Source organism: Gymnoscopelus braueri, assembly GCF_963280865.1.
Source record: "Gymnoscopelus braueri genome assembly, chromosome: 10".
Classification (NCBI taxonomy): domain Eukaryota; kingdom Metazoa; phylum Chordata; class Actinopteri; order Myctophiformes; family Myctophidae; genus Gymnoscopelus; species Gymnoscopelus braueri.
Genome location: NC_137611.1, coordinates 2242909 through 2266513, shown reverse-complemented (window position 1 = coordinate 2266513; position 23605 = coordinate 2242909). Strand labels below are relative to the sequence as shown.

At 45.0% G+C, this 23605-nt stretch overlaps 1 protein-coding gene across 1 annotated transcript in view; it reads left to right on the top strand.

The window, feature by feature from the left end:
- LOC308092831 (uncharacterized protein) overlaps positions 1 to 23605 on the top strand; it is a gene marked incomplete at its 5' end in the record, with an annotated part of 121725 nt that overhangs the window by 36092 nt on the left and 62028 nt on the right. The window contains 4 exons of the mRNA XM_080438930.1: positions 8184 to 8266; positions 10882 to 11139; positions 21357 to 21614; positions 23168 to 23431. Coding sequence (XP_080295056.1) covers positions 8184 to 8266; positions 10882 to 11139; positions 21357 to 21614; positions 23168 to 23431 — 863 coding nt within the window. The remainder of the gene's footprint in view (positions 1 to 8183; positions 8267 to 10881; positions 11140 to 21356; positions 21615 to 23167; positions 23432 to 23605) is intronic.

Below are 23605 nucleotides of genomic sequence, written 5' to 3'. Positions count from 1 at the left end.
CTGTCTCTGTATCTTCACCTGCGAGTGTCTACACCGGAATTCTAAAGATTTACTTCTCTAAAACAAGACACAAAAGGTTGGCAGAGCTCCATTTCTCACCTCACCTGGGCTTCTAACACAATGGCCAGAACTTTAGGGAATGCAAATTGATCACATCTCAGCCTCAGCCTTCATGAACAACTGGAGAAAACCCCCGACCAACATTTAAATTCATCAGTGTGTCTTTACTTCAAGCAAGTTCTGCTGTCTTATATCCTTACTTATATTCAAATACCACGCTTATGTTTGACAAGTATACATCAATCCCCTCTTGGGAGACTTAATAATGTCTACCATAAAGAAACTTTCAAACATTGGAAATAATAAATACTGTTAAACACTCTGGGTTAAATTCTCCGCCAGCCATCTGTCGAACCTGAAAAGAATCTCCATTAGTAGCCCACGGACGTAGCCAACTGAAACCGGAAAACAATCGTCATTTGGTTACTTGATCAACACACATCATATAACATACTTTGACAAAGAGTGTCCTTTGGTGTCCACGCGCACAGATATCATCTGTTTTTCTTTTTTTCGCCTGAGCTAAAAACGCTGGTCGGTCTTCGTCTTGAATGTCCAAGTTCTACTGGGGAATGGGCAGTCATTGAATCAGAAGCGGTTCACAGCTTAGGCCATGAGACAGAGGAAAGTGTGATGGGGGATCGGTGAAGGGTGGGGGCAGGATGTGTCATTTTCCAATGACACCTGATGGGCATTTCTCATCACTTTGCAGTCGACCTTAGCATATCTCTGTGGAATCTCGAAGGCCTGGATCTGGATGCCGGACCATTGCAGTATATCTGTGATACCACACCATCCAGCCATCTGCTTGATGTAGGGGCTCCATGTTTTCCGCCGTCCTGTAGTGGTGTAGTTCGAAGGTTTCTCACCGCTCCTCATCTGCTCGACGCCGCTAGACCTGAGACACCCAATCGTCGGCTGTAGAACTCTGCTGTCCACTCAGCCTGATGTCCCCTCTGGAACGTCAGCTCCACGAATCTCCAACTTTCTCCAACTCCCTCCGTTCCTGACATAAAAGACTTGGAAAAAATGTCCCTACCCTGTCCTAGAAAATAGACATCCTTCTACAAATATCATATTTCAGCTATGTTTTAGTCAATTTATTCCTACATAAATTACTCTGGCTAAATCTCACATCCTAATCTATTGTATTGCTCTTTCCCTCCTTGTGATATTTTACAAACAATGATTCTCATTTGTTACTCATGGACCAGAACGTCTTAGCATTTTCCTAATAGTACAATTTTTCACAGTTTTAGCAACTTTTTAACTCTATTTTCCTACCAATACTTCAACATTTGTGTTATGATACACTCTGTATAAGCGTCACCCCTCTGGGTTCTAAGTTTAGTAATACCAGAAGTTTTACTCTCAATATTTTCAAAATGTTTACACGGCTTATAGCCTACTCAGATCTATTCTACTTAAGTACAGATTTACAATGGTCAGTGCTGGTGGTGTCCATCACAAGGGTGTCAGAGCAGTTTAAACAAATGGAACAGACCCCCCTCTCTGTCTGTCAACTATTAACTAGCTTACTAACTTTTCCTACATTCGACACCCGGGCATGGGAACTGCTAAATCAATCCCCTACCCCAAGATCCATCGCTATTCAGACTCACTGAGAGTATAGCTAAAAATAACCACCCACTGACATTATAAACATATCAGTCGCTTTAGGTCTGTTCCCAAAAACTATTCTCATCCACCATTGTAACCAATACCCCAGCACTCACCTTAAATCTGCACTCTGTCGTCCAACGCACTCTTTCTCTCAGCTCCTGACTCCTAACAGACACAAGAGCACAGAACGCATGGTAACTTTCAAGGAGGACACAGAACATCTCTGATATGGTGCTTTAGTATTATAAATGTTTATCTGTTCCTCAAACAAAAGAGAGGTACAGCCTATGTTTAGCCCCAGTGGTGAACCACTGAATTAGGTATTTTAGTTCACTATCGAAACGATCCGTGAGAGTTAAAAGAATAGTGATTCAGACTGGGAACTGGTTACAAGCTGTCACTCAATTGAGGCAAAGTTTACAGTTTCATTTTAGCACAAAAGATAAAAGACTGTGTTCTTACGAAAAACATGAAAGAAAGGGTGTAATACCCTCACTTAACCATCAGAATTAATCAATGGTTCTGTCCTAAGATCTCCTAAAAATAAACCAAAATCGAATTAATTTCAACAACATATGGATCACAAAATCTCCCTGGAGCATATTGCTGAAAGGCTTTTTAGAATGAGCCTGTAAACCCTTGCATCCAGAAAGCTTGTGAAACTTCTACTTAATTATTTCTCCATTTTAACCTTCTCTTATAACCACAACCTTACTTTTAAAATCAGTTCCCTCTGCGCATCATTCATGGGTCAGTTCAACTAAATAATGTGTCTGTCAGTCAAAGCACGTCTGTGTCGCGAACACTCCGTCCTTCAATTTCTAGGCACTTTTTAACCGATCCGAATACGGCCATGGCATGCTATTCCCCGCTGTGATCAAACTCAGCCGTTCCCCAGAAAATATATGAACGATTCCGTTTCTTGGCCAAAGTAACGTAATCTCCCAGGCGTGCACACCCAGGTCACATATCTCAGGAAAAAAACCTCGATTTCACACAACAAAGGACAGCCTACCACAATCATACTTTAAGGATCTGCCAAATAATTAAACCGCCATGAATAAAGCATAACTTCAATGTAACCTTTGTTCCTAACATTCAAATTTTCCTATATTCACTTCTTACTGTATTATTCCAATTTTCTTCTTCCTAAATTCACTCTTTACTGTCATATTCCAATTTATCTTTTTCTTAACTTCACTTTTTACTGTCTTCCTTTTTTGTATCACATACCTCTCCCCTCTTACAACACTATTAACAAAAATGTGTTGTAACTAATAACACCTAAAAATCAGCACTGGAGTCAAGCTATTTCACGCACAGAAGCACCGAAAAACTCCCAAAATCCAGCTAAAAATAAAAAAATAAAATAACAAACACAAGACACAAAAATTCACAATACTCACAAACAACACACGCACATTTTCACTCACAACTCACATCACCTTTCCACTCACCTACTCACACACAACTCACACACAGAAAACACAGCTTAATCACACACATCACCATTCAGGAGAAACTCCCAAGGCTGCATTACCACGAAAAGTGATAATTAAGATAGCAGTACACAGCCGAAAAGCCATACTACCACACGTCGCCTCCAGAACCACAGCATACTCACACGCAAAAATAAAAATGACCCTACGCTCCAGCCACCACCGCGCGCAGCCTCTGGTCATCAAAATCTCCACACCGCACCACTGCACTCACAACAATGCAACTTTACCACGAAAGTGATATTTGAAAAAAGTAGCCCACACTCACAACAAAGAGTCATCACAAGAAAGCAGGCTTACCACGAAAGTGAAAAGTTTAAGAAAGTAGCACACAGCCGAAAAGCCCTGACGCCACACGCAAGCACATGAAGGACGAAAACCGGCCCGCCGCGTCTGCCAGCCAAACCGGAAAAGCCCAAAGAAAATGACCAAATAAGGATCACCACTGCCAATCCAAAATCCACGCACTATGTGCAAGAGACGCAGAACGGTCACCAAGTATAGCAGCATTACAAACGTAATACATAAAAACAAAAGGTCTACTCAAGAAAACACCTTCTGACCATCACAAGATATCTAAGTGCTCAGGGAATCAAACAGTCCTCGAATAAAACACATCCAAAACAACATTACCAACAAACTCCGCCAAAAACATCAACTTTATACTTTCAATACAAAAATAAAGCGACAGCCAGCACTTTCTTCAAGGGAAAGGTCCGGGTAATGATGGGACGTTAAAAAACTCCCACTCTTTGCAACCCGAACAATGACTTCAAAGAAAGTAGTATTTGCCACTTCAAGCCCCATTTCATCGTCATCACATTTCCTCATTAATAAAACCACAGGCATTTTACGGGCAAACGACTCACTGGGTTCGTCACGCGCCGATGTATCTGGACACCTGTACAAATATTCAGATCTTATAACCGGGACCTGTGGACTAGACCTTTCAAAGTCCGCAAACACAGTAAAAAGGTGCTGAATTATGCCCTCACGCCCGGACCCATACCACCGGGCGGCCAATATACTCAGTGCGTCACTCCATTGGACGCATATCGGGCACACACAATATGTCAAAACACCGGTCAGAGGTATCGGAAAGGGTTTGGAGCAGAGGCCCGGCCCCTGAATCCTAGAATCACCCCCAGTCTCACTATAATATCACGGTACGCTAAGTCATATAACACAAAGTATCTATGATATCCTGTGCGCATAACCAGCGCGCCCTGTTACTATATATATTCTACCGCCGTACCAATGTAAAACAATTATCTCAAGCCCAAACTTTTTATCGCCTTATTATAGTTTGTCAGAGACACTACAAAATCTATTTACACTGTAAAAAGGTGGTGACCTATGTCCTCACGCCCGGACCCATACCACCGGGCGGCCAATATACTCAGTGTGCCGCTCCTTGGACACATATCGGACATACACAATTTGTCACTAAGCACCAGTCAAAATCAGTAAAAAGGAACCGAATTATGTCCTCACGCCCGGACCCATACCACCGGGCGGCCAATCAACTTAGTGCGTCGCTCCATGAACGCATATCGGACACACACAATTTTTCGAAACACCAGTACACTGTTGTATGAAACGTCAATACCCCATGCACAGTCAAAAACCAACCAAATAGGCATCATTGTCTACCCCAGTTTGGCGGCAGTTCGACTGCTCAAAAGGAATGGACACTTCAAAAATAAAAAAATAGAAAAAAATCCCTACGAAGTTGTATGAAATTTCGATGCCTCAAGCACAGTCAAAAACCAACCAAATAGGCATTATTGTCTACCCCAGTTTGGTGGCAGTTCGACTGCTCAAAAGGAATGGAAACCCCAAACATTAAAAATAATAGAATCTCTACAAAGTTGTATGAAATTTCGACGCCTCAAGCACAGTCAAACAAGCAACCAAACAGGCATCATTGCCTCCCACGAGTGGAGGCTTGTTGGACTGCGGAAAAGGAATGGAAACCCCAAACATAAAAAAAAATAATCCCATTGTTATTGCACGGTTACTTATTTATTTCCAAAATCAAATAATAGGCTCGTTTAGCCCCAGTTAAATGATCTTGGATGATGGAGTTGCAAACAATTCAACACTCCTGTGAAATGTCCCAAAAGCCAGTAAAGTGAGCTTTTTGACATCCATTTGCCTTTTGCTCCGAACTTAGTCGACTTTGGAACATGTCAAGAGGCGCAAAATTCTTTAACACCATTTGTTGGTTCCAAAACCCGAGTTGAAATAAGCACAAGTCAACTGGATCTGGAAAATGAAGAACACGAAGGCCTATTACATTGTTATAATAGGTATAAAATAGAACTTAGTAGCTTCCAGGCTTTTAACGGTCCTACAAGCTATTTAGTGCCACAAAACACTTACCTTGCCCAGATCCCCCCCAAAAAACCACCCAGGAAACCAGCCATCACTCCCAAAACCAAAAACAAACAAAGTCCTTTTCGCATATTCTGCCCTCCAAAAAGAAGGAAAAAATAGTAAAACGACTGCCGACAAACGCCATTTCTGATGTATATTTCTGGTCGAGAGAGTGGCTGTAATCAGTCTACTGGAGAAAGGTTCATGAAGGGAAGTTCCAGTCCAAGGTTTTCAGTTAGGTATCATTTTATTCCACCCAACAGGCAAGCTGCCAGGTTAAGGTCAGATTAGCAGAGCTCAGCATTCACATACAAACACAATAATTATACTGTCTCAAATCTGGCTCACATGGGAGGGCCAAAGAGTTAAGTCCCGCCCCTACTCCCTTTGTCAGCCAATCTCAACACAATACATGATACTGGGGAGTCGTGGTCGAGCCCACTATTGAAATTCAGTTGCATGTCTTCACACTGTACCAATTTTGTCTTGTCTCTATTTATCAAACTTTACTTTTGCACAAAACCTTGTTTAGTAATCCTTGTTCAAAATCTCTTAAGCTTTATAATAAGCCCACACACTATATACTTTCATGATTGCAAACAGCAGTTTAAGAATACAATGAGTCAAATAAAACCCAGCAGTCACTCTAAGACTGACCACTTCCTTTAAATGATATTTCTCTTTGTTAACAGCACCAATCTTAGTTATCAAGACTTTACTCATTTTAACTACATACTGCAGACCTAAAAGAGAAGCATATTTAGTGGGTAAACATTTTAGCTGGTTACTCCTCCAGCCACACAGAGATCCTTTTAGAGATGGTAGAACAGACGCCTTCACCTCAGCCATCTCCCTTGCATAAAGACAATAGTACTGTAATCAGCTCAAACCAAAACAAAAGAATGGCTCTGTTGGACTCCAGGAAGCTTCAAACATTCTGTATACAATAGGACAATAGGTCTCCCTTGTAGGTGTAAACACAAGTTTCTTTGGTTAATCAAATCAAGGCGCTGTCTCTGTACCTTCACCTGCGAGTGTCTACACCGGAATTCTAAAGATTTACTTCTCTAAAACAAGACACAAAAGGTTGGCAGAGCAGCCTGTTCCATTTCTCACCTCACCTGGGCTTCTAACACAATGGCCAGAACTTTAGGGAATGCAAATTGATCGCATCTCAGCCTCAGCCTTCATGAACAACTGGAGAAAACCCCCGACCAACATTTAAATTCATCAGTGTGTCTTTACTTCAAGCAAGTTCTGCTGTCTTATATCCTTACTTATATTCAAATACCACGCTTATGTTTGACAAGTATACATCATTACCATGAGGAAAATGCATGTTATTTGCCTAACAGACGTGACTCGAGGGAAAGAAATACCTTATGCACTAAACTTCAGGAAATTGAAGGAGAAACCGCAGGATTGTAACCCTCAAAACAATGCATTTTTCATAGAATAGGCTACAAGCTTGCCTTGCCAACATGCTCTAATGAATTTGAATGTCACGTCATGAATGGAGAGTGAAATTATTCAGTACAGCGGCAGATGTATCAACACATTGAATTTGAGAAACAAACCTAAATGAGGTCCCTATCATTGCTGCTTGATTTTTGTGTGATTGCTTGATTACATGAAACTGTTGGATTAACTTGATTAACAACAAAGGTGACGGCATCTGCCGATCGGCGATCACATTAAAGTACAAAGGATTATGTCACAGCTTTCATGGAACAGATCACTAACAGGTAACATGGATGAACTTCAACCTGGTGTTTGCACTTTCTCCATTTACAACCCGTACATCTACATAAACGTTCAGATTTCAAATATAAAGTGCTGACCTTATGGCCACGGATATTACGATTATGTACGGGTCCTCAGAATTACCTGTATCATCCGTATTGTTCAATAGAATTTGAATCCGATTGCTGGCTATTTTCTCTGTATATCCTATATGCTTTCAACTATGCGACCCTATTGGTTGGGAGGGTCGCGTATACTGCACTCTGACACATTATAACTCTATGAGAAAATAGTCACGGATCAGATTAGAATGCTTTTTATTGAACAATACGGATGATACGGGTACTTCAGCTGGCCTGTACAATATTATAACATCCGTGGCCATGGGGTAAGCACTATATATTTGAAATATGAACGTTTATGTAGATTTAAGGGCCGGAAATGGAGAAAATGCAAACATAAAAATAAAAAAAACATAAGACACTGTTCAACTTGGTTTTGATTAAGGTTTTGTAGTTACTGCAATTTTTATGATGCTTTTAATCTAATTAAAAAAAAGCAATATTAAGCTATGAAACTTCGTCACAAAATAAAACAGACACCAAGGAGTTCATTTATAGTTATAACTCAATTTCGACCAAAAATGTAGTCACTGCACTCTGGCTGTGTGGGGCAGAATAACTCATTGACTAATCGTTTGTAAATGATCTATTAAGTAGTTATAATACATTGTTATTAATCATTAAATAACTATTAACAAATGCTTAACAAGTCATTAATAACTTATTAACTAACAGTTTATGAATGATCTATTAACTACTTATAACGGATAGTTATTCTACAGTGTTACCGGAAATTCTCTATCTCTGTCTGTTCTAGGTTCACAATGAGAAATGATGCCCAGAAATGTGTTGACCCAACTCAGAGGTGGGTCCGGGATATCATCGCCTATGTATCAGCAGGTATGGAATGGATCTTCGGCTTTCTGGTGATATCCATGTTGTGTGTGTGTGTGTGTGTGTGTGTGTGTGTGTGTGTGTGTGTGTGTGTGTGTGTGTGTGTGTGTGTGTGTGATCCCATAAGAATGTGCTATATCAATGTGACGGTTCCCTGTATGATATTATAGTATGTTATGTCACTCTTAGGTTATATGGTTATGGTTTAAAGTTGCTTTGTATTCATTTGTGTTCTCATTGGTTCCTAGGACTTGGGGAGAGCAGTGAGATGAGTTGGCAATCAGCTAAATTGGCGTGTTACTGGGCCAGGGTGTCCACGCCCTATAAAAGCCTGCCTCCCCAGTCCTCTTTCTCTCCTTCAGTTCATTTGCTTTAGCTCCTCACCAACCTACCTTGTTTCCACCTTATGTTCACACATTCAACACTCACACACACTACACAATCCACTCATCCATACACGCATTATACTACTGACTTTACTGATTTCCACACCTCATCTGTTCAGTTATGATCTATTTGTTCATTTTGGTTATTTAATAAACACTATATTCTTTCTAAACTGCGTCTCCCCTGTATTGTTGTTGTGTTCCCTGGTCCCCCTAGGCCAGGGTCATAATATCAATACCATTTTTGGGTTTCTGATCCAGTCGGAGCGGAAATAGCTTACAGTACGTCATCAGGCGGCCGGGACCTCCGGCACTGTGCACCTCCAATATGATTCCCCTAGTTTAACATAATAATGTTTAGTTTGGTATAATCGTTTTGTTTCTTTTGGTATAATAATTGTTTATGTCCATCTTTTATTCCCCTTACTCGTGGCTCGACTAGCGAGAAACGGAACACAATATGTTTTTCCTTTTTTCTAAACCGGATCACATGGGCCAGTTTGGAACTGGAACAGCATGGTGACACGACTCACGTGAGGTTACGAATGTGCAAATGGCTTTATGGTTTGTGTGATCTCAGGTACAAGATTGTTTATTTGTCTTGATTAATCATTAGCTAGATTTAATTTAAGCCGCTGTGCCAATATTTCTATTTCTTACACAGTAGTTATTAATAATAATAGATAATGCTCATTATTTGAAGTAGCCAGCAGGTAAAAAAAAAGACATGGCTGTGTCAACTGTGCTGTGCTGCCTCGGTATTGGCCTCAGTCAGTGTTTTGCCTGGAGGCAAAACGCTGACATTATGACACCTGACTTAATATTTTGAGAAAATGTAAGGCAGAAATATGATTTTTTATTTAATTAATATAACATTTTGGCACGCGCAAACCCAGCCACTATTTCTGCCCGCGCCACTTGTTTAAATCCATCTGTCCATGTAATGAGGATTTTGAAGCAATGTAATAAAAGGTATGAAGTGTATTTTTATATTTATAAAAAAAGAAAAACCTTTCCCCTTTGTAATCAGTTCATCCTTTTGTACAAGTGGATGTTTAAGCCACATTTGAATAAATACAGTCAAGGCGTCCTCAAATATCACTTATACAATAATGGGACATACGGATACCTGATCAAATCGACAGGAAGTGATGCCCATAACGCCCTAGGAAACTTGTGGATAGAACTGAGGTCAAGTGAAATCTCTTAAGTAGAGAAAACATCACTTGAAACAGAGATAGTATACTGGGCTATCAATGTTTTGATAGCCCAGTATAGATAGCTCTAACTTTATATCTTAGTGACATGTTTATGCGTGTATTTTATTTTTACATGTTGATTTAAGCGCTGACATTTATGTCAGACATACTCTAGTATGTGAAGAGTCTACCTGGGCTATTAACTCATTTTGGATAAAACAAATATTTTCATGAGTTTTTCTGCTTTCCTGAAGAATGGGCACCAGTGAGATGACAGTCTCCCAGTCAAAATGGTCACATATGACTAAAGTATAAAATAGGAAAGGATAGTATTTGATTATAATTATTGCCATACTTTAGATAACTAGACATAGATGCAACACATCAACATGCAGTTTGCAATTTAACGTTCTACAGCTAAGCAACCATTCTGAACTCTTTTGTGATAGAAACCATTTTTTATTTGATTGGCAGCCTATGTGGCACAGCTTTAAATAGCCGTAACTCCAGTTCCCAGCATGCTAAACCTTGCTAGGTGCACTAAGACGACCAGGCTGCAATTGCTTAAGCCCCACCCCCTCTGTGTTCCTATTGGCTGGGTTTTAAACAGTCATAACTCCAGTTCCCACCATGCTAAACCTACGAAACTTGCTAGGTGCTTAGACGGCCAATAGGGACAGGCTGTAATTGCTTAAGCTATGTAGCCTAACTTTTCAGATGATTACCATACATACTTGTATCGCCTGTCTGATGAGCCAGGGCTGATTCACACACACAAGATCGGAACAGGGGAACGAAAAGTGATATAGACATTAGTTCATATTACGTTATGTTGTAAATTTCCTTGACAAAAGAGACAAAAAGAGAGAGAGAGAGAGAGAGACAAAGAGGGAAAGATGATAAATAAGTGAGTAGTGTCCAGTATTTTATTATTTTTTACCAAAGCTGGTATAATGTTAGCACCACATTATTCAATACTGTCGCCCATCCCTTATAAATACAATAGTGTAAAGTATAAATCTTTATTCCTCCATAGGCCCTCCAGAAAAACCCTCAGTATCAGTGGATCCACCAGGAGAAGTTGTTGAGGGCAGCAAAGTGACTCTGACCTGCAGAAGTGATGCCAACCCACCAGTAGACACCTACACCTGGTACAGAGATGACATATCTATCTCCACTGGTCCTCAGCTGGTGAAGGACAATGTGTCTCCTGCAGACTCTGGACAGTACGTCTGTGAGGTGACAAACACACGTGGATCACAGAGATCATCACCATACGATCTAGATGTTCAGTGTAAGTGAACTAAACTGTTTGGATTTTTTAAAATATTTTATACTTGTTTTTTACAGACAGCAAAATATCAGCATATTTTCTTCAAGTGGGATCACTTAATTGTCTCCACCAGGCCGAAAGGCATGGCGAGAGAGTTAGTTTTGCACCCTGTCAGGCCGCTTTTTGCATAGCACTCCTACAGATTTTGTCCAAACATCACACAGTATCTCTATAGTCATCAAACAAAACACGTCTTTCAATTTGTCATATTCCATCTTGATTGGCTAAGAATGTCTTCCAAAGTTTGCAGGAGTGCTCCGTTTGGAACAAAATGCCTCAAATCATGAACACGAGCACATTCCCACTAGGCCGAGGAAGAAATGCCACTTGAAATGTTTCAAATCAGCCTCATGGTGGCGCTATATCAGGCAGATTTGTGTTTTTACCTATAACTGCACCGATCTGTGTAAAACGTTGTATGTACTTCCTAGAGGCCAAGGAATAACCTTTGACCTGCATTATTCACATCTGCCTTTTAAAGCGCCACCAGGAGGCCGACTTATGTAAATCACATTTTTGGATATTACTCCTTCAGATTTTATCAAAATTTCACGCAAATCAGTACACAGTAACTCTATAGTCATGTGATCAAGACGGATCTGTTTTATTCTTCATATTCCATCCTGATTGGCTAAAATTGACATCTAAATAGAACCGGGGTTACGGTAGTATCCTAGCTCTATTTCAATACTCCGCTTATGGGAGAGATTTGATAAACTCCCTGATTGTAATTTTGAAGTTTCGAGTTACCAGCTCGAGGTATGACAAGCCTGGAAGCAATCTGGGAACCCATCGCCAAATAAAAAAGGAAAAACAGCGCCCTCTGCTGTTTTTTATTCTTATACTTGGCTCTGGGAGGAGCTCGATTGAGTGCCCGTGTGCAGGGAAACCGGGGTTTTGGTTTGCATTCAGCGCATCACTTCCGGTGGTGCGACTATGTTTTCATTCCCACTAACAATATTTCTACACGGAACACTAACACCACTTCTCCCAGAGAACATGGATCGTTTTTTTTTTTTCTTCTTACATTTTTATCCCACGATTTTGTAACCCTATTTTTTACACCCAGTGCCAATTGTCTATGTAATCCTGGGCACTACCTTCCCTCTGCCAACCTAGGGAGGCCGGGGCCGAGCTCATGCCTCCTTCAATGCATGAGAGCCAACTGACCTTCTTGTTACCTGACAGGGGAGAGTTTCCCTGGTTGGACGTAGCGCGTGGAAGGAACACGTTATTCCAACCAGTTCCCTTCCCCTCCATCAGGCGCCCCGGCTGGCCAGGGGGAGGCAGTATAGTGACCAGGATTACTGCATGTTTTTGTGAGGGTACCTACCCTAGGAGACACGGGGAGAACATGCAAACTCCACACAGAAAGGCCCTTTCGCCAACCCCACCTAGGGTATGGGCACTGATGACGCGGAGGAGAGAACACACCCCCAGCGCCCACAGCATCCCCTGCGGGAATCGAACCCAGGACCTTCTAGCTGTGAGGCGACAGCACTACCGACTGTGCCACCGTGCCCCCTTAAACATGGATCGTTTTTTAGTTAAAATGTGAATATCTTTCCGTGGTTTTGTCTGCTCCAAGGACGCTATTGTTAAATTAGTTTCGGTTTGTTTCTAGTGGGGAAGGATCGACACACACGTAAATCCCGCCCACTACATTTGATTGGGTAAAGCGCGGCCTGCTTCCTGATCTGAAGGCACGCCCACTTGTAGGCCAGTGCGTACGCGATATGACGAACCCCCCCGACAGATTCAAGCGGAGAGCAGAATCTGTTCTTGAGAGATTAGCCTGGAAGTGACACCTAGGACTGTACTCGCCGGCACCCTGAATAGAACACCTCTTAGACAGGGCCCAAGATCTTGCCGCTCCCACCGTGGTGCGTGGATCCAAACCTGCTGCTTTTCTAACACCCATCTAACACAGTTCTTTATAGTCCACATTGTACCAAAGATGCTATTCTAAATGGTCATATAAGGTATGTACTAAAGATAAGAGCTACACAAACATAGCCTCGCGTGGCCAGACAATATCACACGACACACTGCGTGGATATTAGTCTGGTCCCTATCAACGATAGATTTTATTCCAAGGGGCGGTTACAAAAAGATTGGTTAGACCTAAACCAATCAGAGCAGTGCATCCTTGTACGAACCAATCAGAGCAGTGCTTCCTTGTACGTCATTGCTCCAAATAAGGTGATAAGCCCGCCCACATTTGGATACTGGGCCCTGATTGGTCCCTCACGACTTCGGAGGGAGAGAAATGAAATCTCTATTGAGGGGGGCCAGACCTAATCTGCCGAGGGCTAAAGTGCGATGCAATTTTGCAAAGGCAGATTCGTCTGGAACCAGGCTAACACAAACATAGGTACACAAATACAAATAGCAATGACCATGTATAGTATCACAGGACAAATGATGCTGACACAGACAATAGCATGGAGGATTCAGCTCAGCTGTTAGATTGACAGCTGTAGCTGAGTTAGAATTAGCACATTCATGTGAAGAGTGGTTGACTAAAAACCCCTGCTGTGAGTTTAAAACTCCTCTTCAACTTCAAATACAGTTAGATAGTACAAAAAATATTTTAGAACAGGTTGGCCTTCTAAAATATCCATTACATTCCAGAGTTTTTTGTTTTTGTACATGAATAATTATATTCATGTACATACGACAGGAGATATATAGAATGACAAATCAATAGACATTTAAACAACTACATGTTGATATAGCTTTATATTTACTGGACAGTCATTGCACGCTATACAGCGTATCGCCGACGGGGTCGGTTTGCGCAGCTGTGGCGTAGTTCGCTGGTGGTCCGGTGATACCAGCGAAAAGCATCCGTACTGCAAGGGGGCGGGGCACGCCATATATGGTGTGTTGCACGGCGGAGCAGTCTACACCAAGGTGCGACTCTGCGTTGTGGCGCGCGTTCCACAGCAAAGAAGCAGGAAGTGTTTGGAGTGCTCCAGGCTGAGGCTGGAGCCCCGTGTCAGGGTCTTAGGGTACCGGCTATTGCCTTGATTAGGTAATACAAGGCTGAATTGTGGCAAAATTGCAAAAAAAAAAAAAGAAATCCCTGTTTTAAGCACGGCCAAACAGTGAAAATAGAGAATATATATATAATGAATACACAGTATATATATGTATATATGTATATATATATCTTTATATGAATTAATAAATAAATAAACAAATAAAGAGGCTGGAGATGGCAGCAGCGGGGGGTTTCTCTTGTGCTGCATGTGTGCGTATGCCCTCAGAGGACGGCCATGAGCAGTGTGCATCCTGCCTGGGCCTTGGGCACACCATAGCAGCTCGTGACGATCCCGCCTCCTGCATGAATTGCTTCATTTTACCGGCTAGGGAGGCTAGGTGCCGGTTGTTTGGACAAAGGTCAGCCGGGCCCACTCCAGCCCTACAGACTAAACGTCCAAGGTTGGCAGAGGTTGGTGAGCCAAGCTCAGGCTATGGCTCCACCCCCTTGCTCGCCCGGCCTGGTGTAAACTGGGCCGACGAGGATGATGAAGACGGCGAGGAGGAAGATGTCGATGTCGAGTTCATAGACGAGGAGGCCATGCCCTCCCCTCAGCCGCAGGCTGATCCAGAGGATGAAGAGGGCGGTGAGCGCACTCTGGCGGCCCCCATCATTCAGGCCCTAGTAGAAAGGGCATCGAGGGCTCTGGGGATCGTTGCCAGACCTACGAATTCTGCGTCCTCTCTTCGGGATCTCGCTGGCCCCTCGCACCTTCACGAGGTGCATGGATGCAGTCCTGGGGCCTCTGCGGCAAGAAGGGATCAGAATTCTAAATTACCTCGACGACTAGCTGGTGTGTGCCAGGTCAGAGGAGATGTGCCGCCGCCATGTGGCCCGGCTCCTGGAGCACATTCAGGGCCTGGGTCTTCGCCTCAATCGAGAGAAGAGCAGACTAGAGCCATGCCAGGCTGTGCAATTCCTATGCATGGTTATGGACTCCAGGCTTGCCACCGCGTCCCTTACGGAGGTGAGACAGCAAGCTCTCAAGGCCTGTCTGTCTCCTTTTTCCGTGGAGGCAAGGGTGATGGCAGCAACGGTCCAGATAGTCCCTTTGGCCCTCCTTTACATGCGCCCGGTACAGAGGTACCTCCTCGGCCTGGGGCTGCACCCACAGAGACAGCTGCAGGCCAAGGTGCGGGTCACCTACAGGTTGCAGCTAGCCCTCCGCTGGTGGAGATGCCCAGGCAATCTAGCCAGAGGGAGTAGGCTGGGTCCGGTAACACGTCGCCAGCTGGTGTCAGCAGACGCATCCCTAGCTGGCTGTGCGGTGCACGAGGGCGCAGGAATCGGGGACCGTTGGAGCAGTCAGTGGGCTTTCCAGCACATCAATATGCTGGAGCTAAGGGCAGCTTTTTTCCCCTTCAGTCTCCTCCCTCCCCTCCTACAGAGAGTGGGGGAGGAGGGAGTACAGATGGTTCTGATAGCCCCATACTGGCCTCACATGATCTGGTTCTCGGATATCCCACCACTGGTTTGCGGGAAACCATGGGAGCTCCCGGCCCGGAGGGACCTGCTTTCGCAGGCTCAAGGGGCTTTGTTTCACCCCTTTCCCCAGGGGCTTCGGCTCTGGGCCTGGCCCCTGAGAGGGCCGGCCTCTCAGCAATGGGTCTGCCACTCACAGTGGTGCGAACCCTGCAGGGAGCAAGAGCTCCATCTACAAGGGCTGCGTACTCATACAGGTGGGGGATGTTTGAGTCATGGTGTGGGGAGAACCAAGCAGTCCCACTCCGGTGTGGGTCTCGGGAGATCCTGCTTTTCCTGCAGGATCAATTAGACAAGGGGAAGGCGTTTTCAACCCTTAGAGGTATGGTGGCTGCCATTAAGGCTGCCCGTGTAGGGGAGTGCAGGCTGTCTGCAGGCTGCAGTAGTCTGGTCACACTTTTCCTGAAGGGTGCCCGGAGACTCAGAGCTCGGGTTAGGGCCCCACCGGTTCCAAATGGGACCTTGGGTTGGTCCTGGAGGCTCTACGCCGAGCCCCCTTTGAACCCCTTGAGTCAGCGAATCTAAAATGGCTGTCACTCAAGACTGCATTCTTGTTGGCAGTCACGTCGGCAAGGAGAATAGGGGAGTTACAAGCTCTGTCAGTCCATGAGGAGCTGTGCAGGTTTAGGCCGGATGATGGAGGAGTAACATTACGTCCCAACCCGGCCTTTCTCCCCAAGGTTCTCTCGGAGGCACATCTCAACCAGGTGATTGAGCTCTGTCCTCTCTTCGACGTACAGACGGACGGAGTGCCGAGACAGAATCGGTCCCCACTCTGCCCTGTCAGAGCATTAGAGTCATACATCAGGGCCACACGAGCCCATAGATTAACGGACCAGCTCTTTGTGTGCTTTAAGCAGGAGTGCTTGGGTAGACCACTGTCGAAGGCTAGACTGTCCCACTGGGTCACAGAAGTGATCCAGCAGGCATACAAGCAGCCAGGAGTACCGGCGCCGCTCGGATTGCGGGCACACTCTGCCTGTGGGATGGCGGCCTCCTGGGCGCTGTGGAACGGCGCATCTCTGTCAGAGATCTGCACGGCGGCAAGGTGGTCGACTCCGTCGACATTCACCCGGTTCTACCGACTGAACGTGGCGGCATCCGCTTCCTTTGGGGAGTCGGTCTTGCGTGTTACTCGGCGGTAGGCGTCACGCCTTCACCAGTCAGGTCGGCTTTGCGTCTGGCAGGCCGGCTTGAGCGGCTTCACCCCTGTGGTCACTGGCCTTAGCGTCTGGTGGGCCGGGCTCTGGGTAGCGTCTTGCGCCCGAGAATTTTGCAGCGGATGGCGTCTGGCCATCCGGCTGCCCCGGGGTTGTACATACGTGTAAATATTGACACTTTTTTTGATAATTTTGTAGAAATTGTACATAGTTGTAAATATTTTAAATTGAACATAATTGTAAATATTTTAACGTCGGTATGTGCTGGCTAGTAGGCCGCTGGTGTTGGCTCTGGGGTTCTGGGACTGCTTCGCTTCCTCACGAGGTGTCTTACAGAGTTCCCCATACAAATGAAATATGTTGGGTGGAGAGATAGTCTCGATACGATAGAGAACGTTCGGTTACGTTGTAACCTTTGTTCTCTGAGTGAAGAGACTATCTCTCCACCTCGATGTCGCTCGTCAGCGGTGTCGATCAAAGTAAAACCAGTGCAATCACGCACAGCCGGGCCTTATATAGGACTGGTGTGTCTTAAAGAAATATCCACGTTTTATGCGAGGTGGGGTCATTCCCCATACATATGAAATATGTTGGGTGGAGAGATAGTCTCTTCACTCAGAGAACAAAGGTTACAACGTAACCGAACGTTCCCCTGTTCAGTGGCTCTCAAATGCAGCATATCTCTCTGTGGCTTGGTCCTCTTGCTGTGGCAAAGTCTCTTGTTGTTTGACATGGTGTCGATTTCGTCACCTCCGCTGTTACATGGTGACACTGTTGATGTTAATAATAATAATAATAATAATACATTTTATTTGTAATGCACTTTATATTTGAAGCAAATCTCAAAGTGCTACAGGATTAAAAACATAAAAAGAAAGAGAAAACAACAATAATAATAAAACAGTGAAATGAATAACTTCAAATCAAGTCAGCAGGCACAGTAGTTTAAAGTTTAAAAAGATAAAACAACTACATCTCTATCTATGCAAATGCCTTGTTAAAAAGGAAGGTTTTTAGGCCCTTTTTAAAAGTGTCAGTCGACTGTGGTGCTCTCAGATGGTCCGGGAGGGCATTCCACAGTCGAGGAGCAGCTGAGCAGAAGGCCCGATCCCCCATGGTGCGGAGATTTGTTGTGCGGGGCTTCAGTGCGTTTGAGTTTCTGGAGCGGAGTGAGCGGGTGGAGCGGGTGGAGTTCGGGGGTTTGATGAGTTCCTTTAGGTAGGAGGGGGCATTGCTGTAGATGCACTGATGAGTGAGGAGGGAGACCTTGTATTCGATCCTGACGGAGATGGGGAGCCAGTGTAGTGAATGGAGGATGGGTGTGACGTGTTCGTATTTCCGCACTCTCATCAGGATCCTAGCAGCACTGTTCTGGATGTACTGGAGCTTCTGGATGCTCTTGCTAGGGATCCCGATGAGAAGTGCGTTGCAGTAGTCAAGCCTTGAGGAGACAAAGGCGTGGATGAGTTTTTCGGCATCTGGCAGAGTGAGTGTGGGGCGGAGTCTGGCTATATTTCGGAGGTGGAAAAATGAGGTTTTACAGAGGTGTTTGATATGGGAATCGAAAGTCAGGTGGGGGTCCATTTTAACACCGAGGTTGTTGACTACGGGTGAGAGGGAAAGGATCTGGCTGGAGAAAGTGATGCTAGTTATTGGGGATGATTTGACCTGGTGTGGGGTGCCGATTAGAAAGGCCTCTGCTTTTGTACTGTTGAGCTGTAGGAAATTTTTAGTCATCCACGCCTTTATCTCCTCAAGGCAGGTGGTCAGTGTGGATGATGGTGTTGAAGGTGGTGACGGCAGGGAGGCAGAGTGGGTTTGGTTGGTCCTGATGTAAAGTTGGGTGTCATCAGCGTAGCAGTGGTAGGAAATCCCATGCCGGCTGATGACACGACCAAGGGGGAGTATGTAGAGTGTGAAGAGGGTGGGGCCGAGAACAGAACCTTGGGGGACGCCACAGGTGACAGGCTGTGTCCGGGAACTTGCACCTCCCAGGGAGACACGCTCGGTTCTGTCTGTGAGGTAGGAGGTGAACCAGTGTAGCGCAGAGTCGGAGAGTCCTATGGAGTGAAGACGGTTGAGGAGAATGTTGTGGTCGACTGTATCGAAAGCCACCGAGAGGTCCAGGAGGATGAGGAGGGAGGGGGAGCCGGCATCAGCTGCCATCAAAAGGTCATTAGTGACCCTGACCAGCGCTGTTTCTGGTACTCCTCTCATGGCTGGTGAAAATGCACGCTCTGCTGTGGAAACCGCATGCTCTGCTCCTTCCTTCTGGCACTTGAATCTTGTGGTTTCCTTGTTATCATCACAGACAGAATAGATCGGTCTGCGAGGTTCCAATCGTGTAGACCTTGTTGAAGATCATCAGAAGTTGATTCTGCATAGCTTGCTTCTGCCTCCATCGTCTGGATCTGCTTTTAGAAAAAATCTTCTTCCCAAAAAGTCCTTCACCCTAAGTTATTTTGATCAAGTATCCATAATCATAATGTTTATGATGATGAAATATTGATCCCATCCTCGTCGCCAAGTTTTCATCATTTATTAGGAAGATTCCAGCAGAGCAATCACCATACAGATCATGAGAAGCAGGCCTCCAGCCCTGCTCCTGCAGCCCCTCGGGGCACAAGCTTTTCGAACACCCATCTAACACAGTTCTTTATAGTTCACATTGTACCAAAGATGCTATTCTAAATGGTCATAAGGTATGTACTAAAGATAAGAGCTACACAAACATAGGTACACAAATAGCAATGACCATGAATAGTATCACAGGACAAATGATATGCTGACACAGAGAATAGCATGGAGAAGTCAGCTCAGCTGTAGCTGAGTTAGAATTAGCACATTCATGTGAAGAGTGGTTGACTAAAAACCCCTGCTGTGAGTTTAAAGCTCCTTGGTTCAAATACAGTTAGATAGTACAGAAATGATTTTAGAACAGGTTGGCATTCTAAAATATCCATGGCGTCGGGAGGGCGTCGGGAGGGCGGTGTGCTGCGCCAATTTGAGGGAGGAGGTGTGCTTGGCCGGTCCGGGGGAGGAGGTGAGGGAGAAGCGTGCCGTCGGCAAGGCGGCGTCTTGTTCCGGTCCGGGGGAGGAGGAGGCGCACGGCCGATACGAGGGAGGAGGGGAGGAAGACGCATGGCGTCGGGAGGGGGGTGTGCTGCGCCGATCCGAGGGATCCAAGTTGTCCCCGTCATCTTCCTCCATGGCCTCATCTACGAGGGGGTCGAAGACGTGATGCGCCAGGTCCACGTCGTAGGGTGGGTCGACTGTCTCCTTTTGACCACCCCAACTGGCCTCCGTCCAATCGCTCGACCCTCATCGGAGGGTCCAGGGGTGGTGGTGAGGTTGTGACGGGAACTTGTTGAGCCGTTTGCGGAGGAACCTCATGTCTGTATCTCCACAGATCGGACAGAAGCCTGCTCCTTCTATATTTGCGTGGTTGATTCCCAGACAGGTCACACACTGGGTGTGCTTGTCGTAGTCCGACATCAGTCGGTCACGGTGTTCGCAGGACTTTTGTAGAGGGGCAGGGACTGGACCGGGTTTTCCACCTGGTCCCGGAAGCCATGCTCTTAGCCTCGGCCTCTGGGGCTTTGACTAAGGCTTGGGGGGAGAGGGAGACTTTAGCTCTGGGCCTAATTCACTCCTGACTGGGAAAACTCAGAGGAAGGCCTGCCAACCACGAGTTTCCCGTCGAGCTGGCTTAGATAGCTAGCGGGCCGCTACACGTGGAGTCAAGGCTAGCCTGGGGGCTTAGCCGAGCAACAGTGGTGAGCTAGCCTAAACAGCTACCGCGTGTTAGCCACCAGTTAGCGTTCCGTGCTAATAAGTGCTTCTAAGCTGTAGTTAGCACGGCTAACAGTTAGCTAACCCGTACTAAAAACGCTGGGAGCGAGAATATTACGGACAACCGTGTTCTAACGGTGAAAAAGGTCACAGAAGTCGATCCTGGCCTGTTGAAACGTAGTTAAGCTAACAAACCTTTGGCGAAACTGAGGAAATGAGTTCTGCATTCAGACGAGAAGAGGAATGAAGGAACGATCTGGAAGTCCCGCCCTCCAGTCAGGGGACTGTATAGGCGGAGGGCGGGACCTTCAGGTCAGGGGAGCGAATCAGAATCCAGCCAAATGGACTTTGTCTGGAAGTGTATCAAGAAAATGCTTCTGTGTTCACGCTAGGGGGCGCTCTACCATAGTGAGACCTCGGAGCGGAGTATTGAAATAAAACTTTTCGCACATTTGCACTACGTTGAGAAACAAATACCACCCTTTCAACATTGCCCTATTGTAGCGCCACCGTCCGTCCGATGTTTCACATTCCAGCCTGATTGGCAAATTCCAAACACTGCTGGCCCACACTAACCTACCTGACCTGGCGGAGACCTGTGCTCCGAGGAGCACTTTTTCTAGTTTCAATTCAATAAAATTTTAATGGTTCATTAATGATGTAGAGCTTTTAAAGTGACATAAATGTTTTACCAATAGATCGTCCCAGGTATGTCCTTTTGGCAGTAAGTCCACCAGGAGATGTTGTCAAAGGAAGCTCAGTCACTTTCACCTGCAGCAGCAGGTCAAATCCACCAATCCAGAGTTACATCATTTTCAAAGACAGAACTATAGTGGCACGGAAGAAGATAGAGACCATCTCTAACATCCAACCCAGTGACAGTGGAGCATACTACTGTCGGGCAATGAACAACATCGCTACAGCCAGTTCACCTGAAGTCACTGTTGATGTTCACTGTGAGTATTTAATATAATTAGGATCAAAGTGTGTGTGTGTGTGTGTGTGTGTGTGTGTGTGTGTGTGTGTGTGTGTGTGTGTGTGTGTGTGTGTGTGTGTGTTCGCTGTGGGTCCATGATGCGGCGACAGGACGCACGCATGTGTGTGTTGGAACTGTTGCAGGTACCAAGTACAAAGTCACTTTCCATCCCTCATATACTGTCTGTGCACAGCGCATAACCCACACTGCACATACTTTGGGTGCTCAAATCCCCGACAGGTATGGACTAGTATTATCATAGTTTGTATTGTCCATAGTATCATAGTTTGTATTGCACCTAGAACGAGACAATAGAGAGAGAAAGAGGGAGATATGATACAAATTGGCTTGAATTGTATTAGATCCACAAAATACACCAAAGTTCGGAGAAAATAAAATAGAAATAAATCATAATAAACCAAAGTAAGATACAAAAGATGAAAAAAGACAAAACAGTTGTGTGTGGGACAGGTGGGGAAGGATTTATATTATTGTCCAGGGTTTGATTATTTTGACCAAAGTTGGTGTAATGTTACTCACCACATTATTCAAAGCATAAATGATTGCTATTGTTCAGTATTATCCGCTGCGCGGGGCTTTGTGCTTGTTGGTCCCTCTGTGTCCCCTCTCTCTGTATGTAGTAACTAATAAAAAATAAAAAAAATAAAATGGGGCCCCCCTGGAGTCTTCGGAGCCGCGCGAAACATCGCGGACCCCTTCAGACCCCATATAGATCCAACGGCTTGCTCCCTGTGGCTTTTGTTTTTTCATGAACCTGCTTGCTTGTTTCTGGCGCTTGTTTTTTTCCAACCTGGCAACAACATGGCATCCTGACTGACATCACTGACGAATCCTTGGTATCTTTACTTCCGGGTTGCATAATGTGACATCACTGTCGAATCCTTGGTATCATGATCTTAGCCTTTCACGTGTCTGTTTACCAGCTTCGTCACCACTACACGCTGTATTTTTTTTTCGCGCTCGCGCTAATGAAACACTAAACGGGATTATGATTTCATTTGAACATTGAAGTACAACTATCAGAAGATGTAAACCAGGTAAAGTAATGCGTCACTCTGCACGTTTAAGTAAAGCTTTCCACCTTTCCCGCATCTGTTGTTGTTGTGGTGATGCAGAGCGTTTCAATGGCCGCCGCTTCGTGTTGCTTCGGCTGTGGCCGGCAGCGGTCGTGTGTGCTCACGGTAAACGGTGTGAAAGTGTTTCCCCGTCCGGTGTGTTCATTAATGTGGTTAGTTGAATTAAATGTGCTGCGAGGAGGCAAATCTGTAGTGAGCAATGAGAAGTAGCCTACGCCACCTGTAAATTCATCGCGCACGTTGTGGCCAGTGTTGTGGTGACATGTGATATGTTGTTGTTGTGTTTAGTCCGAAACAATGGAATGAGTGTGGCGTCGGAAGCAGCGAGAGTTAACTATCCCAATGTATAAGTAGATAGTGAAGAATACTGACGCTTATATACTGTACACTCAGTAAATAGTGTTATTTGAATGTATAAATCTTTGTTCCTCCCTAGACCCCCCAGAAATAATCTCGTTAACAATGGATCCACCAGGAGAAGTTGTTGAGGGCAGCAAAGTGACTCTGACCTGCAGCAGTGATGCCAACCCACCAGTAGACATCTACACCTGGTACAAAGACAGAGACAACAGGTCTATATCCACTGGTCCTCAGCTGGTGAAGGACAATGTGTCTCCTGCAGACTCTGGACAGTACTTCTGTCAGGGGACAAACAAACATGGACCAGAGATATCATCACCATACGATCTCGATGTTCAGTGTAAGTGAAAAAAACGTTTTAGGTTATATTGTTTTCGTGTGTGTGTGTGTGTGTGTGTGTGTGTGTGTGTGTGTGTGTGTGTGTGTGTGTGTGTGTGTGTGTGTGTGTGTGTGTGTGTGTGTGTGTGTGTGTGTGTGTGTGTGTGTGTACAGTTCACGTATTGTCCATATTATC